Source organism: Danio aesculapii, chromosome 5 (assembly GCF_903798145.1).
Source record: "Danio aesculapii chromosome 5, fDanAes4.1, whole genome shotgun sequence".
NCBI classification, from domain to species: Eukaryota; Metazoa; Chordata; class Actinopteri; order Cypriniformes; family Danionidae; genus Danio; species Danio aesculapii.
In genome coordinates, this window is record NC_079439.1 from 27,699,280 (window position 1) to 27,725,923 (window position 26,644).

General features: G+C 33.4%; 1 protein-coding gene across 5 annotated transcripts in view; it reads right to left on the minus strand.

Moving 5' to 3' along the window:
* The window catches only part of arvcfb (ARVCF delta catenin family member b), a 430,881-nt gene that overhangs the window by 120,385 nt on the left and 283,852 nt on the right, over window positions 1–26,644 (minus strand). For 2 of the 5 annotated variants that reach the window (XM_056457809.1, XM_056457814.1), the window contains 3 exons: window positions 23,068–23,226; window positions 13,947–14,063; window positions 5,688–6,307 (listed from right to left, as the gene is read on the minus strand). In XM_056457809.1, coding sequence (XP_056313784.1) covers window positions 5,688–6,307; window positions 13,947–14,063; window positions 23,068–23,226 — 896 coding nt within the window. Of the gene's footprint in view, window positions 1–5,687; window positions 6,308–13,946; window positions 14,064–20,125; window positions 20,147–23,067; window positions 23,227–26,644 lie in introns of all 5 variants that reach the window. The other 3 variants (XM_056457811.1, XM_056457813.1, XM_056457810.1) reach the window with 2 other exon arrangements.

Here is a 26,644-nt window from a genome sequence, read left to right on the forward strand (position 1 = left end):
CTAACCATCTAATGATTCATAATGACGATTCATATTAGGGAGAGAAAAGGCTAATTACAATTGTTGTTTCATGTTGACTTTAAAATAACTGTAAATAAAGCAATCTAGCCTTTAAAAAGGTTTTCAATTCCTTCTTTTAAGTTAATAATTTTTAATGAACTGGTTGATTTGTTCCTTAACCAGACTGTCCAAGAATTGAAGTTCTAGTCATCTATCATCACTGATTTTATTTTATTTTTTACTTTATTTTACTTTTCTTTAAAATAAAAATTAAGTAAAGTAATACAAATTATTATATTAATTCAATAATTTTTTTAAATTAACTTAAAAAAAATCAAATCAAATCAAATTAAGATTGTAATATATATATATATATATATATATATATATATATATATATATATATATATTTTTTTTTTTTACCGGAAGTGAAAAATAATACAGTTTTAATGAATTCAGGCCAAAAAATGATTTTCAGCGTACAAGCATCTGCCAGAACTCATTAGAAAAATCGCTGCAGTACTGTCAGGTGCAGATTGAAAATGGATATGACCAACAGAAAAGATCACTTTGAGACAACGACAGGGCTCAAAATGATTCATTATTAACACTGCCATTGTACAGGTAGCTTCATCTCTTTCGTTCTCCCTCTCTCTTACATACACACACACACATGCGCGCACACACACTCATTGAGGTCTTTGCGAATAGAAATTATTTAGACAGTTCAGATGCAAGCTAAACCCTGTGGACAGAGCGATGGGAATGTCAAGATTTGCATTTAAATTGCTGCTATTGTATGTTGGAGTGTATTCATTACACAAGAAAGCACGTTGACTACACGTAATTCTCTGTCACTAGATGTGCTGCTTCTCAAGTTATTACAGCAGCTTCGACTCCGCCATAATGAGCCAAATGTTCTGCACGTTCCAAAATGTGTTTGTGTGTGTTTGTTTGTTTGTTTGTTGCCAGCAAAAACCACATAGTTATGTGCCCATTACTACAACCATTTTGTTCCCCTGTCATTTCCTCCTCTGAATTATTTATTTCTCGATTTTTTTGGATAAATGCCTATGCCTCTGAATAGAAAGAGCGGGAAATATTAGCATATTTGTAAGAGTCATATTACTCCAAGAGTCTCACAGCACTGAGATAGCACTTGTCTGAATAACCATTCACTCATTATAATGAGCAATTACTTGTGCATTCGCGAGGCAGTTCCTACAACAAGTGAGGAAAACGGCACAAATCTTTTACTTCATTTGACAAAAAACTGAATCTGATGAAATTATTTGTACATAAAATATAAATCTCAATAAAACTAAACCACAGTTGCATTTGTTTTTATACCGTGAGTCACATCGCTTCGTAAAAATGCCCAAAAATGCACCAGTACAGTGTCAAAAATGCTAATTTCCACACAAAGGATTTGTGTTGGTATGACATGAATACATTAAGTTAACTTATTAGTTTTTACAATTTTAAGTGGACTGAACATAAAATAATTAAGTTATCAAAAGAGATGTAAAAGAATTTAAGTTTTAAAAGAATTGTGTTGTTTCAGCTCATTTAAAATAAGTTACATTTTTTGAGTGTACCACATCTAAAGAAACTTAAGTGAATCAAGTGATTATTGCATTGGCTTCAAGTCGAACTAAAAAACATACAGAATATATCATTATCAAGGTTCAACTGCTTTAAAAAACAAACAAAAATGTTTATTTTCTGGTTAACATCTATTGATATACCAAAAAGTGGGCAAAAGTTGGATGTATGATGCTTAATGGTTTTGCTAATATTTTACTTTACAATTTACTATAGTATAGTAATATCAGTGCTTTTAATTAATAAATATTTGGGGAACAGGAAATGGAATTCCACTGATGAATGATAAGATACTTTGATTAATAAACTCATCTGTGTTTACACTTGGCAGGTTTGGTTTCAATTTAAAAAAAATTTAATGCTAAAAAGAACCACAGCGAACTTTAGTATTTCGACTAAAATAAGATTGCTGTACAAACCAAGAACATATAAACAACTCAAAAACAAGGCATGAGGTCATAAGATCAAGAAAAAAAGGACAGAAAGCATAAACACACCTGTTAGTTTGCAATGTTCATTATAGTTACAGCTTTACAGGCACCGGTGGATCTTTATTTTATGTTTTTAACATACAAGTGAATGGCATTGTTTGATTCCCATTTTTTAATTAATTGAAAAGGTTGTTTCGTGTGCTTTCAATGAGTTTTTTTTATAGATATCATACTTGAAAAACAATGATTGACTGTAGGGTAAAAAGGGTTATAGGGTATTAACCATGGGGTAAATTAAGTTATATTACATTTTTTGCATCAGTAAACTACAAATGAAAAAAAATTGACTATACTCAGAGTTAAATAGTTTAGTGAAACGAGTTTGATTCCCCACAAAGAGGCAGGTCAATAGAATTAGAATCAGTGAATTACTTCGGATTTCGGATTCACTTCATCTTCGGATTGAATTTATCTTGCCAGGTACTTTTTTGGAAAGTAAGAACAATGGTCATAAATAACAGAGAAAAACTGTGTAATTTCGTACAGAACTGTCAAATTTCTATTAAAATAAATAATTAATATTTTGTTAAAATAAATGTGAAAACACTTGCTGTGTTCTTTTAGCAAAACGTTGTTTTTTGGTGCATAAGTGTTTTTGGAGCTCAGCATGATTACAATTAAATAACCATTGAAGTCACATATTTTGACAATATTTTTAGTTCCTTTTCTGGAAAGTTGTGCATGGATGAGAGAGCTCTCAGATTTCATCTAAAATATGTTATTGTTAGTGTTAATTTTTTCTTTATAATTTTATTTTATTTATACTATTATTATTACTAATATTAGTGTTTCCTTCTTACACTGTAAAAATGTAATGACAAAATCAAGACAACATGTTTTTATGTTGTGTAACTTATTTTAATAAGTTAATTAGGTTTCAACCATTTTTTTAAGTTATACACAGTTTCTTTTAATATTTTAGTCAGTTTCATTAAAGCAAGTTGAGATGACTCGAAAAGTTAATTTAATTCAACTAAACAATTGGTAACACTTTATTTTGATGGTCTATTTGAGTATAAGTAGACTGTCTGCTTAATATCTGTTGATACTGCTCCTTCACAGACATTTAACTGACTATAAGAAACTTTGCAAGTACATGTCAACTTACACTAACCCTAACCTAACAGTCTACTTATAATCTAATGAGAATTAGTTGACAAGTAGATGCAATGCAACTTAAATTCAACAAGTAGACCATCAAAATAAAGTGTGACCCAAAAACTTAAAGTGGCAATATTATTTTTTTTACAGTGTAAATATTGTTTTGATGCTTTATTATTGTACTAGAGGAAGAAAATGCAAACTAATTGTGTTTTCAGCTGATACATTTGAACAATTAATGTCTTAATGATATTTTATATTTAATACTGCATTTCTCTGACTAATGATCATCATTAAAAACTAAAATACATGTGTTCTGAAGGTGAATGAAGGTTGTAGGGAACTGGAAAACATGAGGGTGAGTAATTAACTACAGAACTTTGAATTTTGGGTGAACTAACCCTTTAAAGATTTTCAGTCGTCATGAACAATCTTGAACAGAAAGAAAGGGATGTTTTTCTCTTTGTGCCTACATAAACTGTCCTGAGCGCAGAGGTTCCTGGTGGCCTCCGGGGAGGTTTCTGCACGATGACCTTATGGCTGCTCTGCTTCGGCTCTGGTGGCAGGTGCAGGGAGGATCAGCCAAGGAGAGATGAACCATTAGAGATACGGCTGGAGACGAGACGCCCCCTTTGTCTGGCACTGTTCACCAGAGACTATAAATCACCCTGACAACAACAGCTCCGCAGAGATACAGAAACACAGATAAAGAGGAGACCTCGAGTCCGACTGTCTAATCCATGCAAACATGCCACTGGCAACCATTTCTCTGCTAAACGTCGCAATTTTGGCTGTTTTATAATTGCGGGCTTCCAAAACTGCTAGGCAATAAGCTCTAATTAGCATATGCGTTTTACACATTCATTAGCAAGATTGTTGTCAGCATCTGTTATTATGGGAATGCTAATGATGGATGCGAAATGTGAGACTTTGACATTCAGGGTAAGAGCGGTGACATCATCGCTAATTGCACTGTAATTCTGGCACGGATGTACACAAATATGTTATAGGCTGAAAACAGGAAGTGGCCAAGAATGTTGTGTAGGTTGACTGCATACTGTTCATGTGTAAGTGTCCTAAATTTAAAAAAAAAATGTGTTCCTGCAACAGGCATTCCATGTCAAAACTGCTACAGATCCTCATAATGAGGAGAGCTCTGATGCTGACTGGAGGAGTATGACATGGGGAAATTTGTTTTACGATAACAATATCTCTCCTTTCCTCCCTAGAGAAAGATGTAAAAAAAAAATCTGCAATAAAAAAATAGCTTTAGTTTCTCTGCTGTATGTCAGCTGTCATTTACTTAGCATTTTCTGTGCAAACCTTCCTTTTTTAAAGTTAAATTGTCATTACACATGACGAAGGCATTTTCTGTCCATTTTAAATCGGTTTAATTATAAAGAAAAAAAACTTTAAGCCAGACTAACAATTTCATTATGGGAAAATAATTTGGTTTAATTTTCGAATTTCAATTCAGTTTTCTTTTTTTTTAATAAAATTGCTAAATATGTTTTCAATTTTATTCTTCCCTTTTTTTTTATACTTTACTTACTCCCAGGGCCATTTATATCCAAGTTGATGTCTAAGTTGATATACCATATTCGTGTTTTGTAACATCTAGTTTCTATGAGGTGAGCTGTTAGCCCAACGCTCAACCCCCAATCTGGAAGACCAGGACATACACTAGGGACCATTTAGCTTACCCAATTCACCTACAGCACATGTCTTTGGACTGTGGAGAAACCTGATCATTTTTATAATTTAATTGATTTGTTTAAAATTGGCAGAAAATACTAAAACAAAACATGACAAGACAAGACAAGATAAAACAAAACCAAAATCAAAACAAGACCAAACAAACAAAAAACACAACAAAACAAAAACCCAAGTTCAAAACAAGACCAAAACAAAACAAGACCAAAAAAAAAACAAGATCAAAACAAGACCAAAAAAACTGACAAAACACAATTTCATAAACAAGACCAAAACAAAACACAAAAGACCAAAAAAAGACAAAAAAAAAAAAAAAAAAAAATCAAAAATCAAAACAAGACCAAAAAACAAAACAAAAAATAAGACAAGACCAAAACGAGACAAAACAAACAAACAACAACAACAACAAAAAAAAAAAACAAGATCAAAAAAAGACAAGGCCAAAACAGGACAAAAAACAAAACCAAAACAAAAACTATTAATAGTATTAATATAAAATAGCATTAATATTTTGAATATACTGTACATTTAAATTGTGCACGGAATCAATGTTCCTGTATATCTTTGCAAACCGAAAGAATGGAAGCATGAATAAATGAACATTCCCTTTGCTAAGAAATACCTTCTATTATATTCCTGCATCTACAGCATGTGCTTCTCAAGAGCCCGAGAATTCAAATCCCTTCAATAGGCAATCACCTCAAAGCAGCTCACAATCACGGACAAAAGCCAGTTGCAGCACAAGCAAACAAACCAAATCAACCTCCAGATTCTCACCTGACACGGGGGCCGTTGCGCAGCGGTTCTCGAATGGTGCGTCCGGGCAATGTGCGGCGGTTAGCAGTAGAATAATCCGGCTCCAGGTCATACGGCTCTTCATCTTCAGGTCCGAGACTGCGGCGGTCATCCTCCAAGCCATAGGGTTCAGGCTGGAAGCGCTCCGGCTGAGAACGATTGAGATCCACAGTGCTACTTCCCATTGGGACTTGAGGCTGTGCCACGTGGCCGTAGTCATCCTTGCGGATTGGAAGGGTGTAGCTGTTCTCTGGCCGGTATCCACCTGTGGGCATGTAGGGCCGATAGGGCCTGTAATTGACCCCGCGAGAGAGACTTCCATAATTGTCAGGCATGTCTCCATATCCATCGTGAAGAGTGTAATGGCGGAACTGAGTGTCTGGGGTGTCATTGTAGGAGTCGCTGTAATTGTTGTATGAGCGCGTGAGGGTGGAGGTGGCCTGGGGTGTGATGAAGCGCTCGCCATTCTTCATGTAGCGCCGATCAATGGAGTCAGTGTAGCTTCCCAGTGGAGACGAACCTTCTGGAACAGGAAGGCCATCGGGACCCAAAGGCACCTGCCGAACTGTTCGTGTCGTCACTGTCTTGACCATTTTAGTAACCTGGGAAGATGGAAAGAAAGCAAGAGAATTAGCAGAAGAAAACGTAACTTAGGTTGGTGTATTTTATGGAGATCTGGAATAATTTGTTTCCTGTCTAACATGCCTTACGTGGGGCATTACGCGGTATGAGCGCCATTCAAAATGCAGCCATTATGTCCGATTGCTCATATCATAGCAGCCAAAACAACCACAGGCATTTATGAGTGAAATGCAGCACACTGACTTAGTGGTCTAATATCAGCAGGGAAGTGAGCGTCACACTGTGAGCTTGCTGAGATGCAGGGAATTTTGGACTGAAGATTTTATTTTTTTCACCCTCAAGTGCCTTAAAATGTCTTGCGATCATAAGTATTGAAACAGCTGGAACTGAAAACACGGGGACATGATTCAACAAAGTTCTTGATTGCACCTTTTAGAATGTTTCTATTAAAAAAAACTTAATACAAGTCAAAGTCTTCTAATAGCAATGAACTTCTTTTCCACTGCTTGTAATATGGCACTGAGGCTATGTTTACTCGATGAAAGCATTTTAAATGCTAATAATTTAGGGTTGCAGTGGAACAGGGCAGCAGTTAAAGAAAGATGAGAATACTCTGCATTAATTCGTATTATTTTTTCAAGTGCTTATTTATTTCTTTTGTTTCTTCTTGTCTTTCTTTTGCTTTACCTTTATTATATTTCTTTAAAATAGTCACATTTATCTTGTTGCAAAATAGTAATATTTGTGTTGTTTGTCCTATACTTCTATCTGTCTGTATTTCTATCTGTTGTAATTGCCTGTTGTTATTGCAATAAAAAATTTTTTGAATAAAAAAATAAAAAAATAAGTAAATAAAAAACAGGGCAGATGTCACTCTAATATGAAAATATAAAAACTTTCAAAGCTGATATTTGTCTGAGTATGAGTTCTTATTTACTTACTATTTATTAATATTAACATACACAAATTGTAATCTGTAATTGTTAGTGTTACTTGCCTCCCCTGTCTAGGGCCAGGGAGCTAAAACAGTTAGCTAAAAGTGCTTGCTTTAAAATAAATGATTTTCATTGGTATAAATTGAATCAGTGGGATGGGGAAAATACTGTAAGTCATCACACGTCATCATTTTTCTAGAAAACATATTTCTAAAGGTGCTGTTGACTTGAAATTTTCCCCAGATGCTGGTAACAAGAAAAGAAATCTATATATGCAAAGAATAAACAAATCTAATTATTTTATTAATTAAGTTATGCATAATAAAATGAAAGGACAGTTTTTTGCCATCAACAAAAAAGGCTTTTATATAAAGCATTAAATACAATTCAGTAGTTCATATTGGTTCATTACACAACAATTAAAAAAAAATAAAACAAAAAAATTATATATATATATATATATATATATATATATATATATATATATATATATATATATATATATATATATATATATATATATATATTTTTTTTTTTTATGTTTGTATTGTTTGGATTTTTACCAAAATCTGGTTCAATTCCATGTCAACAGCTTCTTCAGAAATGTTATTCCCAGGAAAATACATGACGTGTTCAATACTTATTTTTCCCACTGTGTGGTTCAGTGACATTTTTGACAAACAAACCAAACCAAAACAAAGTGAGACAAAACAAAACAAAAAAATTAACAAAACAAAACTGAGTTTATTAAAACAACACCAAAACAAAACAAGACCAAAGCTGCGTTGAACATCACATAATTCCATACTATATAGTACGCAAAAATTGTATTTTGTATTTGTAAAAAAACAGTTAATGCATATGTTGGGATAACTGGTTACTATTATTAAGTGCAAACATTGTAAAGAATGAGTTGCAGCAATTACAAATAAACTAATTTAAAATAGCAAGCTGAATCCTGTCTAACCTAAAAAAAAAAGATGTTAAAACAGGGTTAACTTATTTTAATTGAAAGTAACATGAAAAACATATTATCAGGACAACATACAGTGTAGATCATTTGAAAAATAAGAATAGCTGCTGCCCCTTTGCTACACACAAACAATAAACTAAATCTAAATGTTACTAAATAAAGACTTTTGACAGACCTTACAAAAGTAACCATTACTACATTTGCTAAAGTTCATGACAACAGCAAATCAATCAACAAAACAAATGACACAAAACTACACAAGATGATCTCCAGTAGTTCTCTGTCTCACTGATGTCTTTATGACTCGACTTCTCTAAATCTCTATTCCCTTCTGAGTGCTAATCCAGTGGCGTACTCTCCAAAATGTCGGCCTGTCAAGAGGATGGAGTGCTGCCGCTCCTGAAGGTTCAGCGCTGATACAGAAACCAATTTGCTGCTCACTGAATTCCGCAGAGCAATTAATTGGCTATTTTGTCCACGGCTGTAAATTCATCTTGGAAATTAATGAGTTTGATAAAAATGAATCGTCATCGGAGATGAACCATGACTGTTTGGATTTGTGCATGAGCCCTTGCAACCAACATGGCCAGTTAACAGAGAGTACTGTAATATCACAAGGGAAGCATCTACTCCATGTCTACATTACATCTTTACATGTGATTCTATAATTAGAGATACAATTTGATTGAAAATTTTACAATTTTAATAAATCAACTCAAGTTACTTCATCATTTTACACCACTGTCAACTCTGTTAAACATTGTCAACAATGTAACCCTACCATGGCGACATTTTGGAACCTTTTAGCCAAAATGACACTTTCTAGCATACACGCTAAGAGCACATGGCACTGTTTAAAATACTAATAAACATCCATGTGTTCATTGACAAAGCCTATGTTGTTTTTGATATTGTGGTAATAGTTTTAACCAAATAATTCTTGATGTTTAAAAAAAGATGGTATTTTCACAAAAAAAGAGCACACATACAGTACCTTTTATTGCTTCAGATATCAGTGAGGGGAAGTGACATCATTTCCTGCATCTTACCTTGTGGGAGATAATTCTACCAATTTAAAGGGAAAGTACCGTAATGCAGGCCCATAGCCAGCCTGGTGAAAGTGGGGGTTCTTTTTTCTCAAAAAATTGACCTTTTTGCTGTTATACGCCTCATTTTCTATTTAATTATGAGGTTTAATACTGCAGTTTAGTGACACTTTAAGCACTATTTTAGCTGAATTAGCTTGTCAGATGGTCATGATAATCACACTTTGATGTTCCAAAAATATGTCTTAAAAATTTAGAATAAAGAAATGTGAAATAATATTTATTTTTTAAATACAAATTTATTGCATCATATATCATTAGAAAAAAAGTATATAAATAGTACATAAAATATAAAAGATATTGTACTTTATTAGGCAAATAACAAACTGGCCAGTAACAACAATAGCCAAAATAGCGTTCAAACTGATTTTAATATAGACCACTTTTGGTGCTTCACAGCTTTTTATTGGTAATTTTTTCTTTCAAGAACAAGGTCTAAGGTTTAGAATAAAAGTTACCTGTAAAATATTTCTAAAAACAATACAGTAGGGAAAGATAACTTCTCTTATATCAGATTGTATGTTTTCTTGTACAGCAGGATGATGGACTCTGATAATTGTTCGCATTGGCCAAAACTGATTATCTGTCAGTCACAACAGCCAGCAGAGGATTCCACTTGGTCTTTTAGCCTTTTTCGGTTATTTTCATAGTGTATGATGGCACAGCAGTCAAAATAGGACAAATAGTCTCATGTATGGGACAAACTCTGGACATTTGTTAGTGAAGCGTTGGTTTTCCGAACCACCCCTGGCTATGAGCATGTACTGTAACAGAAACGATAAACACTATTTTATAATTAAACAAATTAGGAAAATAAATTTAGGGCTTTCTTAAACATAATTGGTATATTTTATATTTTGATATAAATATTATTATATTATAAAAAATATTATAAAATAAAAAATACATATGTATATTTATAAAAAACAAGTATACTGACTAATTCATATAAAAGAAAAGCATGATTTTTCAGTTGTGCTTATACTGTATGGCCTACTGTTATAGCCTGTGAGATATTGGGATCCCTGACAATTAATACACTAATAAATTACAATACAACAGTTTTAAAAAATTACAAAAACAGATTAAGAAAATTAATGTAGGGCTTTTCATAAATGGTATATTTTATATAAAAAATTATAATATATGTGGGTAGCGGTGTCACCTCACAGCAAGAAGGTCGCTGGTTCGAGCCTCGGCTGGGTCAGTTGGCATATCTGTGTGGAGTTGGCATGTTCTCCCCGTGTTGGTGTGGATTTCCTCTGGGTGCTACAGTATCCCCCACAAGTCCAAAGACATGAGCTATAGGTGAATTGGGTATGCTAAATTGTCCACAGTGTATGTGTGTAAATGAGAGTGTAAGGGTGTTTCCCAGTGATGGGTTGCAGCTGGAAGGGCATCAGCTGCGTAAAACACATGTTGGGTAAGTTGGACACATGTTGGCGACCCCTGATTAATAAAGGGACTAAGTCGAAAAGAAAATTAATGAATAAATGACTAATTGAGATAAAAGGAAAGCATGATTTTCAGCTGTGTATAAGGGCGCACTCACACTATGCTATCCGAACCATGCCCAGACGCGTTTCCTGGTTCATTTGAGATGTGTGAGTGCTCTGAATCGGGCTCAGGCGAGGTTCAGTTGGCCAGCCCTGGCTCAGTTGGAAGAGGTGTGCCAGAGCGCGGTTGACTTGGGCTTTGGCGCGGTAGGCTTGTAGTGTGAGTGCAAAGTGCGCCTGAGCCCGAAACTGAAGACGAGATGGGACTTTTAAGGGACTGTTTCATATGGATTAATCATTCTTAGTGTTCAATGAACGCAAACTGTCATAGTTTATTAAAGACGCAAACCCCTCACTGTACCACAGCTGCACCTTCAGCAAACCTCCCAATTCCTGCAGCATGAGGGCTTTATGATAATTTATGAGCGTCAAAAGTGGCTAATCTGTTCGGCGAAATATTTGACTACGTGTCACTGCATCCCAAACCACTAAGATGATATAACTAAAGAAACCTCCACTGTGCTGAGCAAGAGCGCTTCTCTTCTGTTAAACTGAACAGCGCATCATTGATGACGTAAGCGTGCTCAGGCTCTGATCCAATGTGAATGCAGGCCATCGGGGGAGAGGGGAGGGGGGCAAACATGCTTTGGCATGGTTCACGGCAACTATACATATGTGAGTATTAAGGCATATATGGCCTACTGTTGCCATTGTGAGATATTGTGATCCCTGACAATTAGTACAATAATAAATAACAAATAAAACTGTTTTAAAGAGTAACAAAAATAATAAACAAATTAGGAAAATGGATGTAGGGCTTTTCATAATTGGTATATTTTATTTAAATATATAAAATATAAATATATATATTCAAAAATATATACTGATTAATTTAGACAACAGAAAAACATGTTGTCTAAGGCTTTAGACAACATGCTGTGTATAAAGCTTTAAAGACCTACTGTTAAGGCTTTTGAGATATTGAGATCCATGAAAATGTGTACATTCATAAATAACAACTACAAATACAACCATTTAAAAAAAGATCAGAAAAAATGACGTCTTTGGAAACCAAATGTACCTACAATTATAGAATCACTCAGATACTGCAGCTAATACAGCTACATTTGGGAAACTGCAGTTCATCTTAGCAAACATCATTAGGATCAAAGCAGCGATCACACTGATGCTAATTTAAATAGAGGAGGTCGCCAAACTGCTGTGCTTGGCATTTGCACCCGATTGCAAAACCCAACTGTATTCATGAGGTGAATTACATGTGTAGCTGTAATGACTGTCTGCACTCCTACTGGTTGTTGCCAGTGTTGCTGCTTTGTTGCATCGCCAATTGTCTGTATTGCTCATGCTGCCTGAAATAAAAGAGTTTAGGTTGCTCTGTCGCTACAAATCACCGTCAGTGTGAACACCCCTTAACACCCACACGTGAGGTTAATGGAGAATGTTAAAACACACACCAACAGATGGTTGTGAGATGCAGAAATCATGCTTTAACGAATGAGTTTTGGGCAATAAGAAAGCATGTTTGTACTGAACTGTTGAACTGTTATAAATGATACATTAAAAGGATAGTTGTGCATCAACAGCTTTTAAAAAGAAAACACCAGTTCATTAAGAGGGCTTTCATAAGCCATGGGTACAGCAGAAGCAGAAATACAGTTTTATTTTGTAGTTTTTTTACAATTTCTATTAAATTTAATTGCAGTGTTTTTTATTTGTAATACTGTGCCTCAGCAACTTATTTATAATACAATTAATTCAACATTATTAGAAAAAATTGCTTGAAAATACAAATGTTCTTAGTCATATTGTGGATAAATCTTCTCAAATTTATTTATGGAAATTATGAAAACATAATGAAAATATTATGCTTTTGGGATTTTTTTATAGTTGGAAACATACAAAATCTGAATATACTTTTCTTTTAATAAACATATAAAGATTAACAACTTACTGATAACTAAGCAAAGTATGAATGAGCAAAGTATAAAGAATAAAAATGGCATTATTAGTATTTTGGGCCTACATTGTTATCATTAGGAAGAATGGTTCATACACTGTAAAAAAATATCCAAATAATAGCAGTTTTTCATATTTTTTGATTCATGTTTTTATTTTTTGCGGTTCATTCCGCTGTGGCGATCCCAGATTAATGAAGGGACTAAGCCAAAAAGAAAATGAATGAATGAATAAATGATTGATTTTTTTTTTTTCAGTTTATTTATGCTTTTGGATTGCATTATAGGACCTTGATCTTTTTACCTTGATAAGTTTAAAAAAATCACTTTCAGTCACATTTTAATAGTTTTTTTGCTGTATATTATGGTACAAAAACCTGCTAATAAACTACCAGCACATTTTCTGTTATTTTATAGACTTACTGTATTTCTCTACATATTATTTCTTATACATTATGTAATTTCAAGCTACTAAAATGTCAATAAAAGTCCCTGTTAAACTACAGATTTAATTTTCAATATCAAAAATATCATTGATCAACGTCCCATAATGCAATTTACAACCACAAATAACTCTCCCAAAAAAACAACTTGTGAACCACAACATACGGAAACTGTTAATTAACAGATATTTTTTTACAGTGTACGTCATAAAATCATACTAGTTTTAAAATACACCTAATAAAATTTTTTGATATTGTTACACTAAATAACACTTCGGTGTCTTCTGTAAATCATAACTAAAATCAATGATAGTTACTGTTTTGCTTGAATTACGGATGTGGATCCCAAAACTTTACTCTTAAGATTTACTTCAAATTGATTTCATGTTGATTTTAAAAAGCCTTATTGAAAGTGTGTGTGCAACGCAGGCAAGTTTAAACGCTTTTTAAAAAGTTGAAGGACACTGGAGTTTATATTTAGACTGAGTTTAACCACCAAGGCTACTGCTGCCTCTAATGAAAGGTGTCTATCTACAGCCACGACTGTGTTTACTAATGTGGGCCTGTTAAAAAGGTGCATGCAGGCGTCATGGCCAGATTTTACAGTTCCATAAGAGTTTTCTGATCTCTCTGGTATTTAGTTTAACAGAGCACTGCCACACCAGCCATGAGTTATAGAGTTAGTGAGATGAAGGATGGAGGAGACACATCAAGCAGAAACACTCTTTACTGGTTTGGTCTCAGATGGTGTTGGTGTAGATGGAGGAACAGGAGTGGATGGTTTGGACTCGGTCAGCATCACCGGCTGGAAGGTTCGGCGTGTGATGGTTTTAACCACCTTGGTGACCTATAGTGAAAGCATGTCAGTTCAGGAGGAATGAGTCAGAAAGGTACACAGCTGTATGAAAATGGAAATGTCAAGTCTTATAAAAGTGAAAGGGAATGAGCTAAATGAAAGCTTGTTTAAAAAGTAGGACTTTTCCCCATGAAGCTTCGTTAATAGTCCAGAACAGACCAAAACACAAACTGGGCCAGAGAATTAATTTTGTGAATATAAATTATTTGGGTAAACAGGAAAACACAAGAATGCCTTTGAGACTAAATCTAATTTTTTTTATTGTCTCATTTTGTCTCTGACAAAAGAGTAATTTCCGCATTTAATAGAACATTCATCTTGCTGGGCGATTTCCAAGAGAAGGAAATCGACAGAAATGGAAGAGAGAAACACATGGGCCTCCTTCACATATACAGTCTACTGCTATATTACTGGCAAACTACCATTAGGAACTATATGTGTAATGTGTAAACATAACCTTTTCAAAAATATTGGTACATTTGCTATTTTCTGGTACATTCTAAGAAAAAAAGAAACAAAATATCTCACAGGGGTGGTTTCTTTTCAAAATGGACTAATACATAGCACTTATGAACCAATATAAGCACTTTAGTTCCCTCTATAGAAGAACCAATTTGCACCATTTAGGGGTGAATACTGTATAAAGGTTTAAGTACACTGTAAAAAATGGTTGTGATTTCAATGGTAAAATCTGTAAAACTGCTACAGTAAAAATCCGTAACCTGGTTAACGGTATGTTTCCTTAATATATACGGCAAATACAAGAATTGCCTCCATGGCACATCACTTTTTATGCTTTTTGTTGACATTACTATGGATTTTTTTAGTTGCTTCCCCATCAGTTATTTACATTAGAGATTTATGTTACATCTAATTTTGACAAACAGTGTTTATTTCATGACTTTAATTTTATGCGTGTTACCATACTGGTGTTTAGTAGCTGTGTGAATGACACTGAGCACCTTCTAAATACTGATTCAAAGTTATTTGTGATGAGCATTGGTTCACTATGTAGCTTTCTCATCACCACCAGCATATGGCTGTGTTAAAGTGTCTATGTAACAAAAGACTTGAAAATGTTAGTAATTCAAAATACAGACATATTACACATATGAACTCATGAAATACGGGAGTTTACTGTAAAAATGAGAAATTACTTTTATGGTTTGTACCCTATTTTTAACTGTAAAATACTGGCAATCACAGCTGCTGTTTTTTTTACCGTACATTTTACGGATTTATTTTTTACAGTGTACCGGCTTTCTGTATATGTTTGTCACTCAGATAGTGCTTCTATCTTGCATGCATACTATATAAAAAGTGCATATCCACCACTCCAGTGATCTTTTCTCTAAGATTGAGAAGTTGTAATAATACCAGTAATCTAAAGGTACAGTAGCAGGACCAAGATCAGGGTTATCAGTAAAAGCATGTACAAGGTAAGGCAATGATGCAAGAAGGTCAATCTAGATGTTGTGACTATATTTCATGCTCATAGGATTGCCACCTGTCCCTTAAAATACAAAATCATTCAGTATTTGAGAATTAAATAATGTGACATATGTTGAATCAATACAGGATGGCATTTGTTCTTATATAACAGTGTTTCCTTTAGGATTTTTTGTTGGGCCTTTTACACAGATCTATCAACTACCTGTGGCGTTATTTCAAATGTCGTGAGCGCAGTTTTACAAGTCAGATTGCATTCATGTAATACAAGCATGCGAATCTCTATGCTTGCGCGCTGATTTCCTCTGTTCGTGCACAAAACTTCTTGCACGCCCTCAAATATACACTGCTCAAGTGCAGATTTTCTTGTGCGCTCTAAAATGAACATTGCTGAAGTGCGAATTAGTGCGTTTATGTAAATGAACGAGTATGGATCCAACATTTATTAGATTTGCTAGGAATATTTATGAATGTCTCCAACAGACCTACAGAGCGGCATTAATGCGTCCTGAAGTAAAGTGAAGCGGCTGTAAACTCCAGCAAGATAAAGTCATTGTATGTAGAAACATAGACCTTTATCTATTAAGTATAATTATGGAAACAGTGTTCATCTTAACTGAAAGCTACGTCGTATTTTCTGGCCTCATGCATCACACACCTGTCAGTCAGTCATTCAGTCAGTCAGACAGCATGTCACTTTAAAAGGTTAAAGAAAAAACGCACAGCACCACTATGATTATAGAAATGTTCGCGCTGTTATTCACTTATCTTTTAAAACATTTTGGTGTGAGTATAACCCGCTATTAAAAACAACAACGACTAAATGTTTTGAATGAGAAGCTGTAATGTAGCCGTGGCAGGATGAATTTTGGTGTGGCGCCCCGCCATGGAAGAGTGAATGTAGCGGAAATCATGTATAATGAAGACTCTTCTTGGCAGCTTGTTACTATTGTGTACTGTAGTAAAATGAAGTTGATTATTAATTATTAAGATTTTTTTAACACAAAAACACATCCTGTGAAATCATCTCTGTACGCTTTCCGCTTCGTTTTGACAGATAGTGCTTCTCTTCATCAACAGGTTTAGAGTTAATCAAAAATTAATAACAGACTTTGACTTCATCAAGAGTTAACAGAATTTTCGTTTTTGGGTGAACTGACCATTTAATACACACAAACTCATCTGAGGCTTCAGTTAAATGTTTTATATGTACTTCCTATGCATTATTTAAAAAGTGCATACTATATTTTCCAATGTAATGACAATTAAAATTAGAGGCAAGTTTGAGTAACCTTACATTTAAGCCAACCTGAGGCATTTCTAGTTTCTAATCAACTAATCATTATAGAAGTTCAGCAGAATTTGACCGAGATCATTAGATACATGATGTTATGATAAACCTGATGATTCTTCAGCAATATGTTAAGCTGCTTTGGCACAATCTACATTGTAAATAATGAATAAATGAACTCAATTGAATAAACATGAAGCCACCATCTTTGCTTTGAAACATATGTGCGTGTTAGTAGAACTGCTGCATTACTGTGACTATAAGCTACTGTGACAGAAGAACCCACGTGTGCACACATGCACTTCACACTCAGTGCTGTTATTTCATAGTGTGTTTCATAGGTGTGGTGGTGTGTGAGTGGTTTTAATGATGGGCAACAGTGCAGCAACAATATCTTACTCTACGTTTCTCTTCCTCTCACAATCTATCAGCTGTCAGAACAGAGCCGTTTCTATCAGCACATTGGTTAATGCTTGCATACTGTATCCATAGCTGTTTGTTTTTGTGTGCACACTGATATGTTTTGTACACTTTACATAATCCTTTCTCTGTTTACATACCCCTTGGGAGGGTAAGATGTTTAGCATTTTTTGAAATATAAGAGCGATCATAATACGTTTTGTTGTGCAATTTGTTCTGGCCTGAAGAAACGCATTAACATAAATTTTAAGTAGTGATGTAACAAAAGAACTTTAATATTGTTATGCATATCCAGGCGTAACAGATTGTTGAAAAAAGAAAAATAGGACAACTTCATTTTATCCATCAGTTGTTTACTGCACAAAGGCAGAAATAAATGTAAGTTTGCAACCAGTTGTAAGAATGGGATGGGTTTATGATTGTGATGGGGACTGAACAAATGAAGAGTCTGTGTCTCATCCCTGACATTCCTTGTTAAATAAATACAGACAAAATTATTAGACCTCCTGTAAATTTTAAATATTTTTGCAAATAAAATTAATGTTTAACAGAGTAAGTAAATTTGTCACAGTAGTTGCATCCCAAATGACCCACTATGCACTGTGCAGGTATACACTATAGACTTACTGTATGCTATGCACTTATACAATCACCTGAGTGTTGAGTTTAGTGTTGTCCCAAATGAACCACTAACAATTTTTTTTTTACTAAACAGAAATTAAAACTGTTTTCCAGGCAAAATTTAACGGTTGCCAAATTAGAGAAATGACTACCAAATTACCAAATAAATTACTATCAAAAATACTACCAAATAGTTTTGCTTGCACAATTCAACCTTTAGCTCTGCTGCGATAGCTCTGCCCTTTCTGCTGTTGAGTGCCTGAAGTGTTCAATATTCCACACTTATTTTTCACGGTTGAATAAGTCCATCCTCCAGGTATTAAAAGTGCACTCATTCTTTTATTATTCTAATTTATTTTCAATTTTCAATGTAAATCCACTACTTATAGAATACAAAACGGCATGGAATAGTGCATAAGTATGCAATTTGGGATGCAGATATTTCATATTATATTTATCTTCTGAAGATATTCTCATTTCTTCAGAATAGGGCTGTGCAACTTATCGAAATCAAATCGCAAGAGGCTGTGATATGAAATATATATGTATTATTTCATTTCCCCTGCCCAGAGCAAATGCGTGACTGCCGTCTGTGTGTGATAGTCTTACTGTCCAATTAAACGATGAGTGTCTTGCTAAAGTCAACTGAAAGTATTGACAGTGACACTCAATCTAGTAGCAAGCAACAGCAAAGTGCAATTTCAGAGTTGTTTTAGCCATGTTAGTTTGCTGTATTTCTATAATTTTTTCTTGTTGTTTTTATAATAAGCTACACTATCTCCATAATTTGAGTTTAAATATTTTTACAGAAAGGTAAGGTCATTTTATTTGTGTTTACAGTTTGCTCTAGAGAAAAATGAGTTTTCATTTCTGAATATTTTAACAAAGTAAGTTAATATCTTTTCAATTCCTTTTTTAACTAACACTCGCTGCATTTTAGCAGTAAGACGCTACAATACAGATTACTGAGCTGAAGCTTGACTACAAAATTAAATCGCAAATTAAATTGAAATCGCAATATGTGTTAACGCAATTAGATATTTTCCCCAAAATCGCACAGCCCTACTTCAGAATACAAAATAATATTGTAAAAACTGCTAAGTGGGCATCCGCTACGTAAAACATATGCTGAATAAGTTGGCGCTTCATTTTGCTTTTGACAACCTCTGATAATTAAAGGGACTAAGCCAAAGAAAAATGAATAAATGAAAAATGGCTAAGGTCAATATTATTAGCCCGCTTAAGAAATTGTTTTCTTCGACTGGCTACAGAACAAACCACTTGCCTAAATATCTGCCTAGATAACCTAATTAACCTAGTTAAGGCTTAAAATTGCACTGAATTCAGTTTAAGCTGAACAACGGTATCTTGCAAAATAACTATTAAACTATTTTATACGGTCATCATGGCAAAGACAAAATAAATTAGTCAATTACAAGTTAGTGATTAAAACGATTAAGCTTTAAAATGTGTTGAGAAAATATTCTCTCAGTTTAACGTCACTTGGAAAATATTTGAAAATGAATTTAAATTTCACAGAAGATCATAACTATATATACAGTCTTCAACTGTAAATAACAAATAAATAACCTGTTAAATGTTTTTTTTTGTGAAACTTCATAAAATAACCTCAATAAATAAATAAACTTAAAAATCTGCATTCCGTGACTCATTTAATATCATTCAGTGACTAGTCACAGCATATTTACATACAGTTTGTTTTTCCTCAGTTCAATTAAAAATGCAGTGTTTATGCGCATGTTAATCTCTGTATCTGTTTAGATCACGTGTATTCAAAACAAAAGTTTTGTGTGCACACAGTAAGTAACATTCAGTGTCAACATTTCCTTGACAAGCCATCAGCGCACCTGTCATAGTCGCTAATTAGCAGTGTGACATACCGCATCTAACAATATGGCAAAACCGCAGCCTTTCATTAACTCTGCTCATTCACCGGACATAACCATAGCCTCATCAGGAATATATTAAACAATATTAGATTTAAAATAATCTAAATTTGCATGAACCCTGCTATTATTTTTAAAAAGGTGAAAGATTTATCAGAATCTGCAAGGGGTGAGTTGATGTGTGTGCAGGACTGTAGCAGTAAAGGGTGTTAAGAGGTGACCGCTCTGCCAATCGAAGCTTTATGCAGTGATTTCACACCAGCGTTGCAATGCTGTGCATTGTTGAGCTTCAATGGGCACAAATAATGGTGACTGACAAGAGGCGTGTGTGAGAAAGCATATGTGAGGGAGAGATTTTAACTCACCTTCATATTAGTCACATTGTCCTTTTAGGAACAACAAAACAAAAGCAAAGGCGTATCAAGAGTGTGTGACTTTCAAAAGAACAACATACCTACAAACAGATGGATCTAAACAGTCCTATTGTTATTACCTAGAAAGTTTCTTTTTTTTTTTTAGATTTTAGGAGTAAACATGTTCAGGTGTTTGAAGTCTTACACATTTAAGTCTAAGCATTTATTAGCAAACTCTGGTATAAAATAGCTGAACTGTAAATGGTAAATAAGTACCGCTATGTCATGTTAATCCCTTTGTCCTATCACTAAAGAGCTGATTGGGTAAAATAGAACGCCAGATTGTTCTGGAACCATCTGACTTACAGTACTGTAACCTACACCAACACAGCCCACTAATCTGGACAGGGTTTTGCCAGTGTTGTTATTTTAATTGTTCAAAAATCCATTAACTAAAAGAGGTGAGGTAAAAATATATGAAATTAATAAATAAAAAAGAAAAACTTTACTTACAAAAAGCTTCAAAATAAATATTGTCTTGTCAACTAACTGAAAAAATTTTAGTTCTTTAAAAAATTTTGTTTTATTCACAACTATTTAAAAACAAATCTAATAAAAATATGATAAAAAAGGTACAAACAATTACTTAAACTAAAATGAGGAACATAAACAACAACAAAATAAATAAACATTAAAACAGGACAGTACTAGTACTAATACTAAAATAACACATGAAGGAATTAAGTGAACTTATTATTTTTACAAATTTAGATGGATTGAACATAAAACACACATAGGTTGTCCCCCAAAAAAGAATTGTGTCATTTCAGCTCATTTTAAATAAGCAGTTTGAACAAACAGCCAACATTCCTTTTTTTTTTTAGTGTAACCAATTTCTCTATTATGTAAAATATCCATAATATAAAAAAATTGCACTATAATTGTACATAAAATGCATGAATATCTTCAGTAAATTCAGTAAATATTACATTTTTGCTAGGTTTAGCATCAAATACCTCATCTCTTATGCTGGGCACCAAATGTAAATAGAACACCGTCATCATGTCACTCGCTCTAATTTACTTAAGAGATGTTTTTTACCTCAAAAGTCTGATTTATTAGCTACCTTGTATGTTTTTTCCCCAATTTCTGTTTAACAGAGAGAAGATTTTTTTCAACACATTTTTAAACATAATAGTTTTAATAACTCATTTCTAATAACTAATTTATTTTGTCTTTGCCATGATGACAGTAAATAATATTTGACTAGATATTGTTCAAGATACTATAGTTTCAGCTTAAAGTGCAATTTAAAGACCTAACTAGGTTAATTAGAGTAGTGTAATTAGGACAATTTAGTGTAATTAATTCTGTAGCTATGTTTACATCCACCTTTTTATGTGCATTTTGGACATGCGCATAAAAAAATTGATTGTTGGAAACGTCAAGATGTACATCAATTTTGAAAAAGCGCATAAAAACATATGCGCATAACTGAGTAAGATAAACGTTTTATTCTATAAGAAAAGAAGTGCATAAACTACGATGGAAACACTTTTACCGAACAAATTTCAGTTTGCGCATTAAAAAAGTAATGTGATTTTGTTATAAGAGATCATGTAATGATTCAAATGTGTGTGAATGGTAGGCATGGGACGATAACCGTGTTCAAGGTATACCGCGGTTTGGAAAAGTCAAGGTTTTAAAACCGTCAACATTTTTTTTGCTATACCACTCCTAAGGTATAAGTAATTTTTATTTACATTTTTTCTGTAAAATTGCTAATTTTTTTTAAAAAAATCTGTGTTTTTGAAACACAGAAGTCAATTGAAGTCAATTGAAATTATTGAAGTCAATAATTCATTTGCCTGACATGTTTACTGTTCCAAAATATTTTAAATGTTTCCCAAATTAAAATATATTGTGTACAAAGTGGGAAAAAGGTTTTGTTTTTTACCCAGACATTTAAAAAGAATATATTGTACAGCAGTAATCAAAATACCGTGAATATTTATATCCAAGGTTATCATACCGTCAGAATCTTAAACCGGCCCATGACTAGTGAATGGACAAACCAGCAGACTGAGCACACTGTAAAGCATTTGATTTGTTGTTTTGGTCTTCTAAAATGCCTTAACCATTTCAGCATTAGTGTTATTATATTATTAATTACCTCCAGAACTGTCAAGAGTGTCTGTGCTCCACGTCTCACACCTTCAAACACCACCACGCGTTAATTTCGTGTCGGCATTCGTCTTCTGAGGCACAAGTGATTTATTAAATGAGGAAAAGATTCATGCAGCTTCTCCTACAGCAGCAAATTCCGTTTTTACTGTTGATATTTGGCGCCAGTTAATCAGGAAGTGGTGATTTCTTTAACTTGATGGATGGAAACGCTGCTTTGTTCATTTCGCACGTCTTTTATGCAATATTCCAGTTTAGCGCATAAATTTAACTAGCATTTTTGGATGGAAACAGCTATTGTATAACAATTGTTTGTTCTGTAGAGAATTGAACAAATATTGCTTAAGGAGGCTAATAATTTTGACCTTAAAATGGTTTTTAAAAAGTTAAAAACTGCTTTTCTCCAGCTGAAATAAAACAAATAAGACTTTCTCCAGAAGAAAAAATATTATACGAATACTGTTCAAAATTCCTTGCTCTGTTAAACATCATTTGGGAAATATTAAAAAAATTATTCACAGGACGGTTAATCATTTTGAATTTATCTGTAAATACTTAAATTTGCATTCGGAGTGAACCCAGCATAAGAGAAAGTCTATTTTCTTACCAAATCTCTTTAAAGAACATGCCTGTCAGATATCCAGAATGAGCACTTTTGTGTATTACCATCATTATCACCATCACCTATCGTAAAAATAATATGTAAACAACTGGTTTTTTAAATCCTACATCCCTTCAGAATGTGTCACCTACTGTATAAAGATGAATACCTTAGTCTCTGTGCGGCGTGTTGTCCCATCCTCAGAGGTGACCACAGACACATGCGAGGTGGGTGTGCCGGGGTCCTCCTCTATGGTCACGGTCTCCTCCACCACCTCCTGCGGCTCCTGCATCATGGCCAGGGAGGTCTGGTTACTGGGGCTCTGCTCCTGCGGGACAGGCAGAGGGCAGTGGTTCAAGGTCAGAGGTCACAGCTGTGGGATTAGCTGGGCGTTCTAGAAAAGCTTTTAAAGATTTGAATAATAGATGAAGGAGGATTTTCATTTTGGTAATTATCTGGAGTTGTAAGAAAGCATTTGTATTATCAATAGCTGACTTGAGCAGGCACACAATGCTAGGACCAGCCTGATTCAGTGCAGTGATGTGTTCTGGTTTGGTCTCGTTTTAAAGCGATAAGACTCATGAATTGGGTGAGTTAATGATTTGATTCAGCCTGACAGTGGCAACATCTGTTCTTGAATCAGCTCAATGAAGCAAATCAATGTGACACACTCACACAGTTTTTCAGCGATGTCCATCTCAAAATCAAAACAAGTATGAAATCTAAATAAAAGTTTGTGGTTGTCTAACACTAACACTTTATTTTCTATATTCTTTCGTATTACAAATAACTTTGCTTTAACTTTCTAATTCTAACACTCTTTGGTAACACTTTACAATAACGTTGCATTAATTACTATTAGTTAATGCATTTATTAACATAAACTAACAATGAACAATACATTTATTACAATATTTGTTCATATTAGTTAAAGGTGCAGTAGGTCTTCAGAAACATTTTTTGTTGTGCTGGTTGAAAGTCTCTTCACATTCTAATAGTAATGATTAAAGTAAATGATCCAAATGTATTTTTATATTCTGGGTAAGGCATAAGACTGAAAAATGCTTATCCAATTAAAGAATGTCGGACCGATAATTCCTATAATTCTGATGAGTAGCCCAAACTGTCTGTCAACAAATATAGATTTGTACATCTGCGCACCCATTCATGCAGATCCATCGTTTGTACGTGCAGGCACATTTATGTGCACCCGAGAGAGAGATTGGCACCGGTGAAAACAATTGCTAAATCAAAAACTTTAAAATCCTGAATCAATATTGGAATTACTTTTGCACGCTGGAGGAAGGATAACACCATGGCTGAAGTATTTCTTTTCGACAGGAAATATTTGGTTTTAAAACTCTTTTAGCACGCAAATAAAAGAAAAACGAAGATGTTGTTGTTTTACGAAATGGGCTACATGCACAGAAGTGTTGTTCAGCCACTGAAATCTTCCAGCGAAAGATTGATGTGACTATTTTAAGTTTCATAAGGGACCTTTTACAGCATGGATTATGCAAATTTTTATTTAGTATAAAAACAAAACATGAGTAAATAGTGCTATTCCACCTAGCCTGCTTTACTGAGGTGAAGTTGGTTTTATATTCACATTGGTTCATTTTTGAACAATGACAATGTCGCACTCCCTATATAGTTTATCATGCTACTCCGAATATTCGGTCTGAAATAGCATGTAAGTATGACTTAGTAATAAGTGTAATTCCTGCTCGCCACTGGCCAACCACTAAGCATACAGTAGTCGCTTTAGGACAAAGTGTGAGAGAGTGAGACCAGCAATCCTTGCATACGTCAAGTATTGCACATTATGACAAGTTTTGCTTGTTACACAACTGAAAACATGCTACAATAGATATAATACAGTTTTTCGTTTTGAATTGTAGTATTATAAAGTACTATAAAGTATTCTAACTGTCGAATGACATGATCCAGTGGGTTGTCTACTGTCATCTTTACAATGCGCATCCATGATATCAGAAAGTGTGGCTTTGAAAGGCACAAGAGGGATTGTGTTTTAAAGAAATTATGCTAACAGATAGCATTTTGGCAGATCACCTACTGCACCTTTAACGTCATAATGTTATAATTATTTCTGAAAACAAGACATTATGATTTGCTTGCCTAAAGACTCTTGAATCAAGAAGCATTTTCTAGGCAAGCAAAACATAATGTCTTGTTTTCAGAAATAATATGCCAATATTAAGTGATTTTTTTCCTTAAAACAAGCTAAATAATCTGCCAATGGATAAGCAAAATAATCCTGTTTTTCCTTTTGACATAAGATTATTTTCCTTCCCCTTTGGCAGATAGTTTTGCTTGTTTTTGCTTGTAAGGAAAAACTCACTTCAATTTGGCATATTAATTCTTAAAACAAGAAAATATGTTTTGCTTGTATATAAAATTCTTCTTGATTTAAGAATTTTTAAATATCTGGACAAGAAAAAAAGACAAAAATCTTAGTAAGAAAAGCACAGTTGTGTTCACTAGTAGTTCATGTTAACTCAAGGTGCATTAACTAATATTAACAAACATGAAATTTAATGCTATTAATGCATTAGTAAATGTTGAATGGTGATTAATAAATGATCCACAAGCATTGTTCATTATTAGTTCATGTTAGTGAATGCATTAACTAATAAAACCTTATTGTAAAGTGTGACCCACACTTTTATTAATTCTATATCCTTTATAAATTATTTTATGTTATAAATACATTTAAATCCTATTTATTACTAATAATCTTTTCAGTTTCTTTTAAAATCTTACACTGGTCTTTTAAAAATAAAATGTTATTTACTTTTATATTGTTTTATACTATATTCTGTATGGTATATAAACCATGCAGCAATAAAATAAAATAAAATAAAATAAAATAAAATAAAATAAAATAAAATAAAATAAAATAAAATAAAATAAAATAAAATAAAATAAAATAAAATAAAATAAAATAAAATAAAATAAAATAAAATAAAATAAAATAAAATTTCTCCCACAGTCCAAAGACATGCGCTATAGGTAAATTGAATAGTGCTGTAGGTATGTATGTGTGTTTGTATGTGTCGGGCACATCTGGGTTAATGAAATGAATAAAATAAAATAAAATAAAATAAAATAAAATAAAATAAAATAAAATAAAATAAAATAAAATAAAATAAAATAAAATAAAATAAATTAAAATAAAATAAAATAAAATAAAATAAAATAAAATAAAATAAAATAAAATAAAATAAAATTTAAAACCATATTAAATTTGAGAGTTGAATCTTCTGGGTACAGTGATAAAAGACAGCTCAACTCAGCTCAAGCTTCAGAAACAAGAGCAATAACCCTCTTGAGACCTCATGTCATCAGCCGAGATGGCAAATAAACCACCAACAAACAAACAATCAGAAATAAAATGTGTCCTGAAGCTATGCTACTATAGTAAATGAAAATATGAAGCAAATGTAGATGAGGCAACAGTAAAACAAAACAAATGACACAGAAAATAACACAGGTACAATCAGTATGTGGGAAAACAGTGTGTCTGTGTGGTCCTGGTATTCATCACATTATGGAGTTTTTTTTTTTTTTGTAATGATATTGATCCATGAAGAAAACGGCTTATAAATCACACATAATTAAGTATTATTAACATGTGAAAATGCATATTGTTTTCTGATGGTTAGATGAATTGGTAGGGTTAGGAGTACAGAACATACAGTCTGTACAGTGTAAAAATCATTATG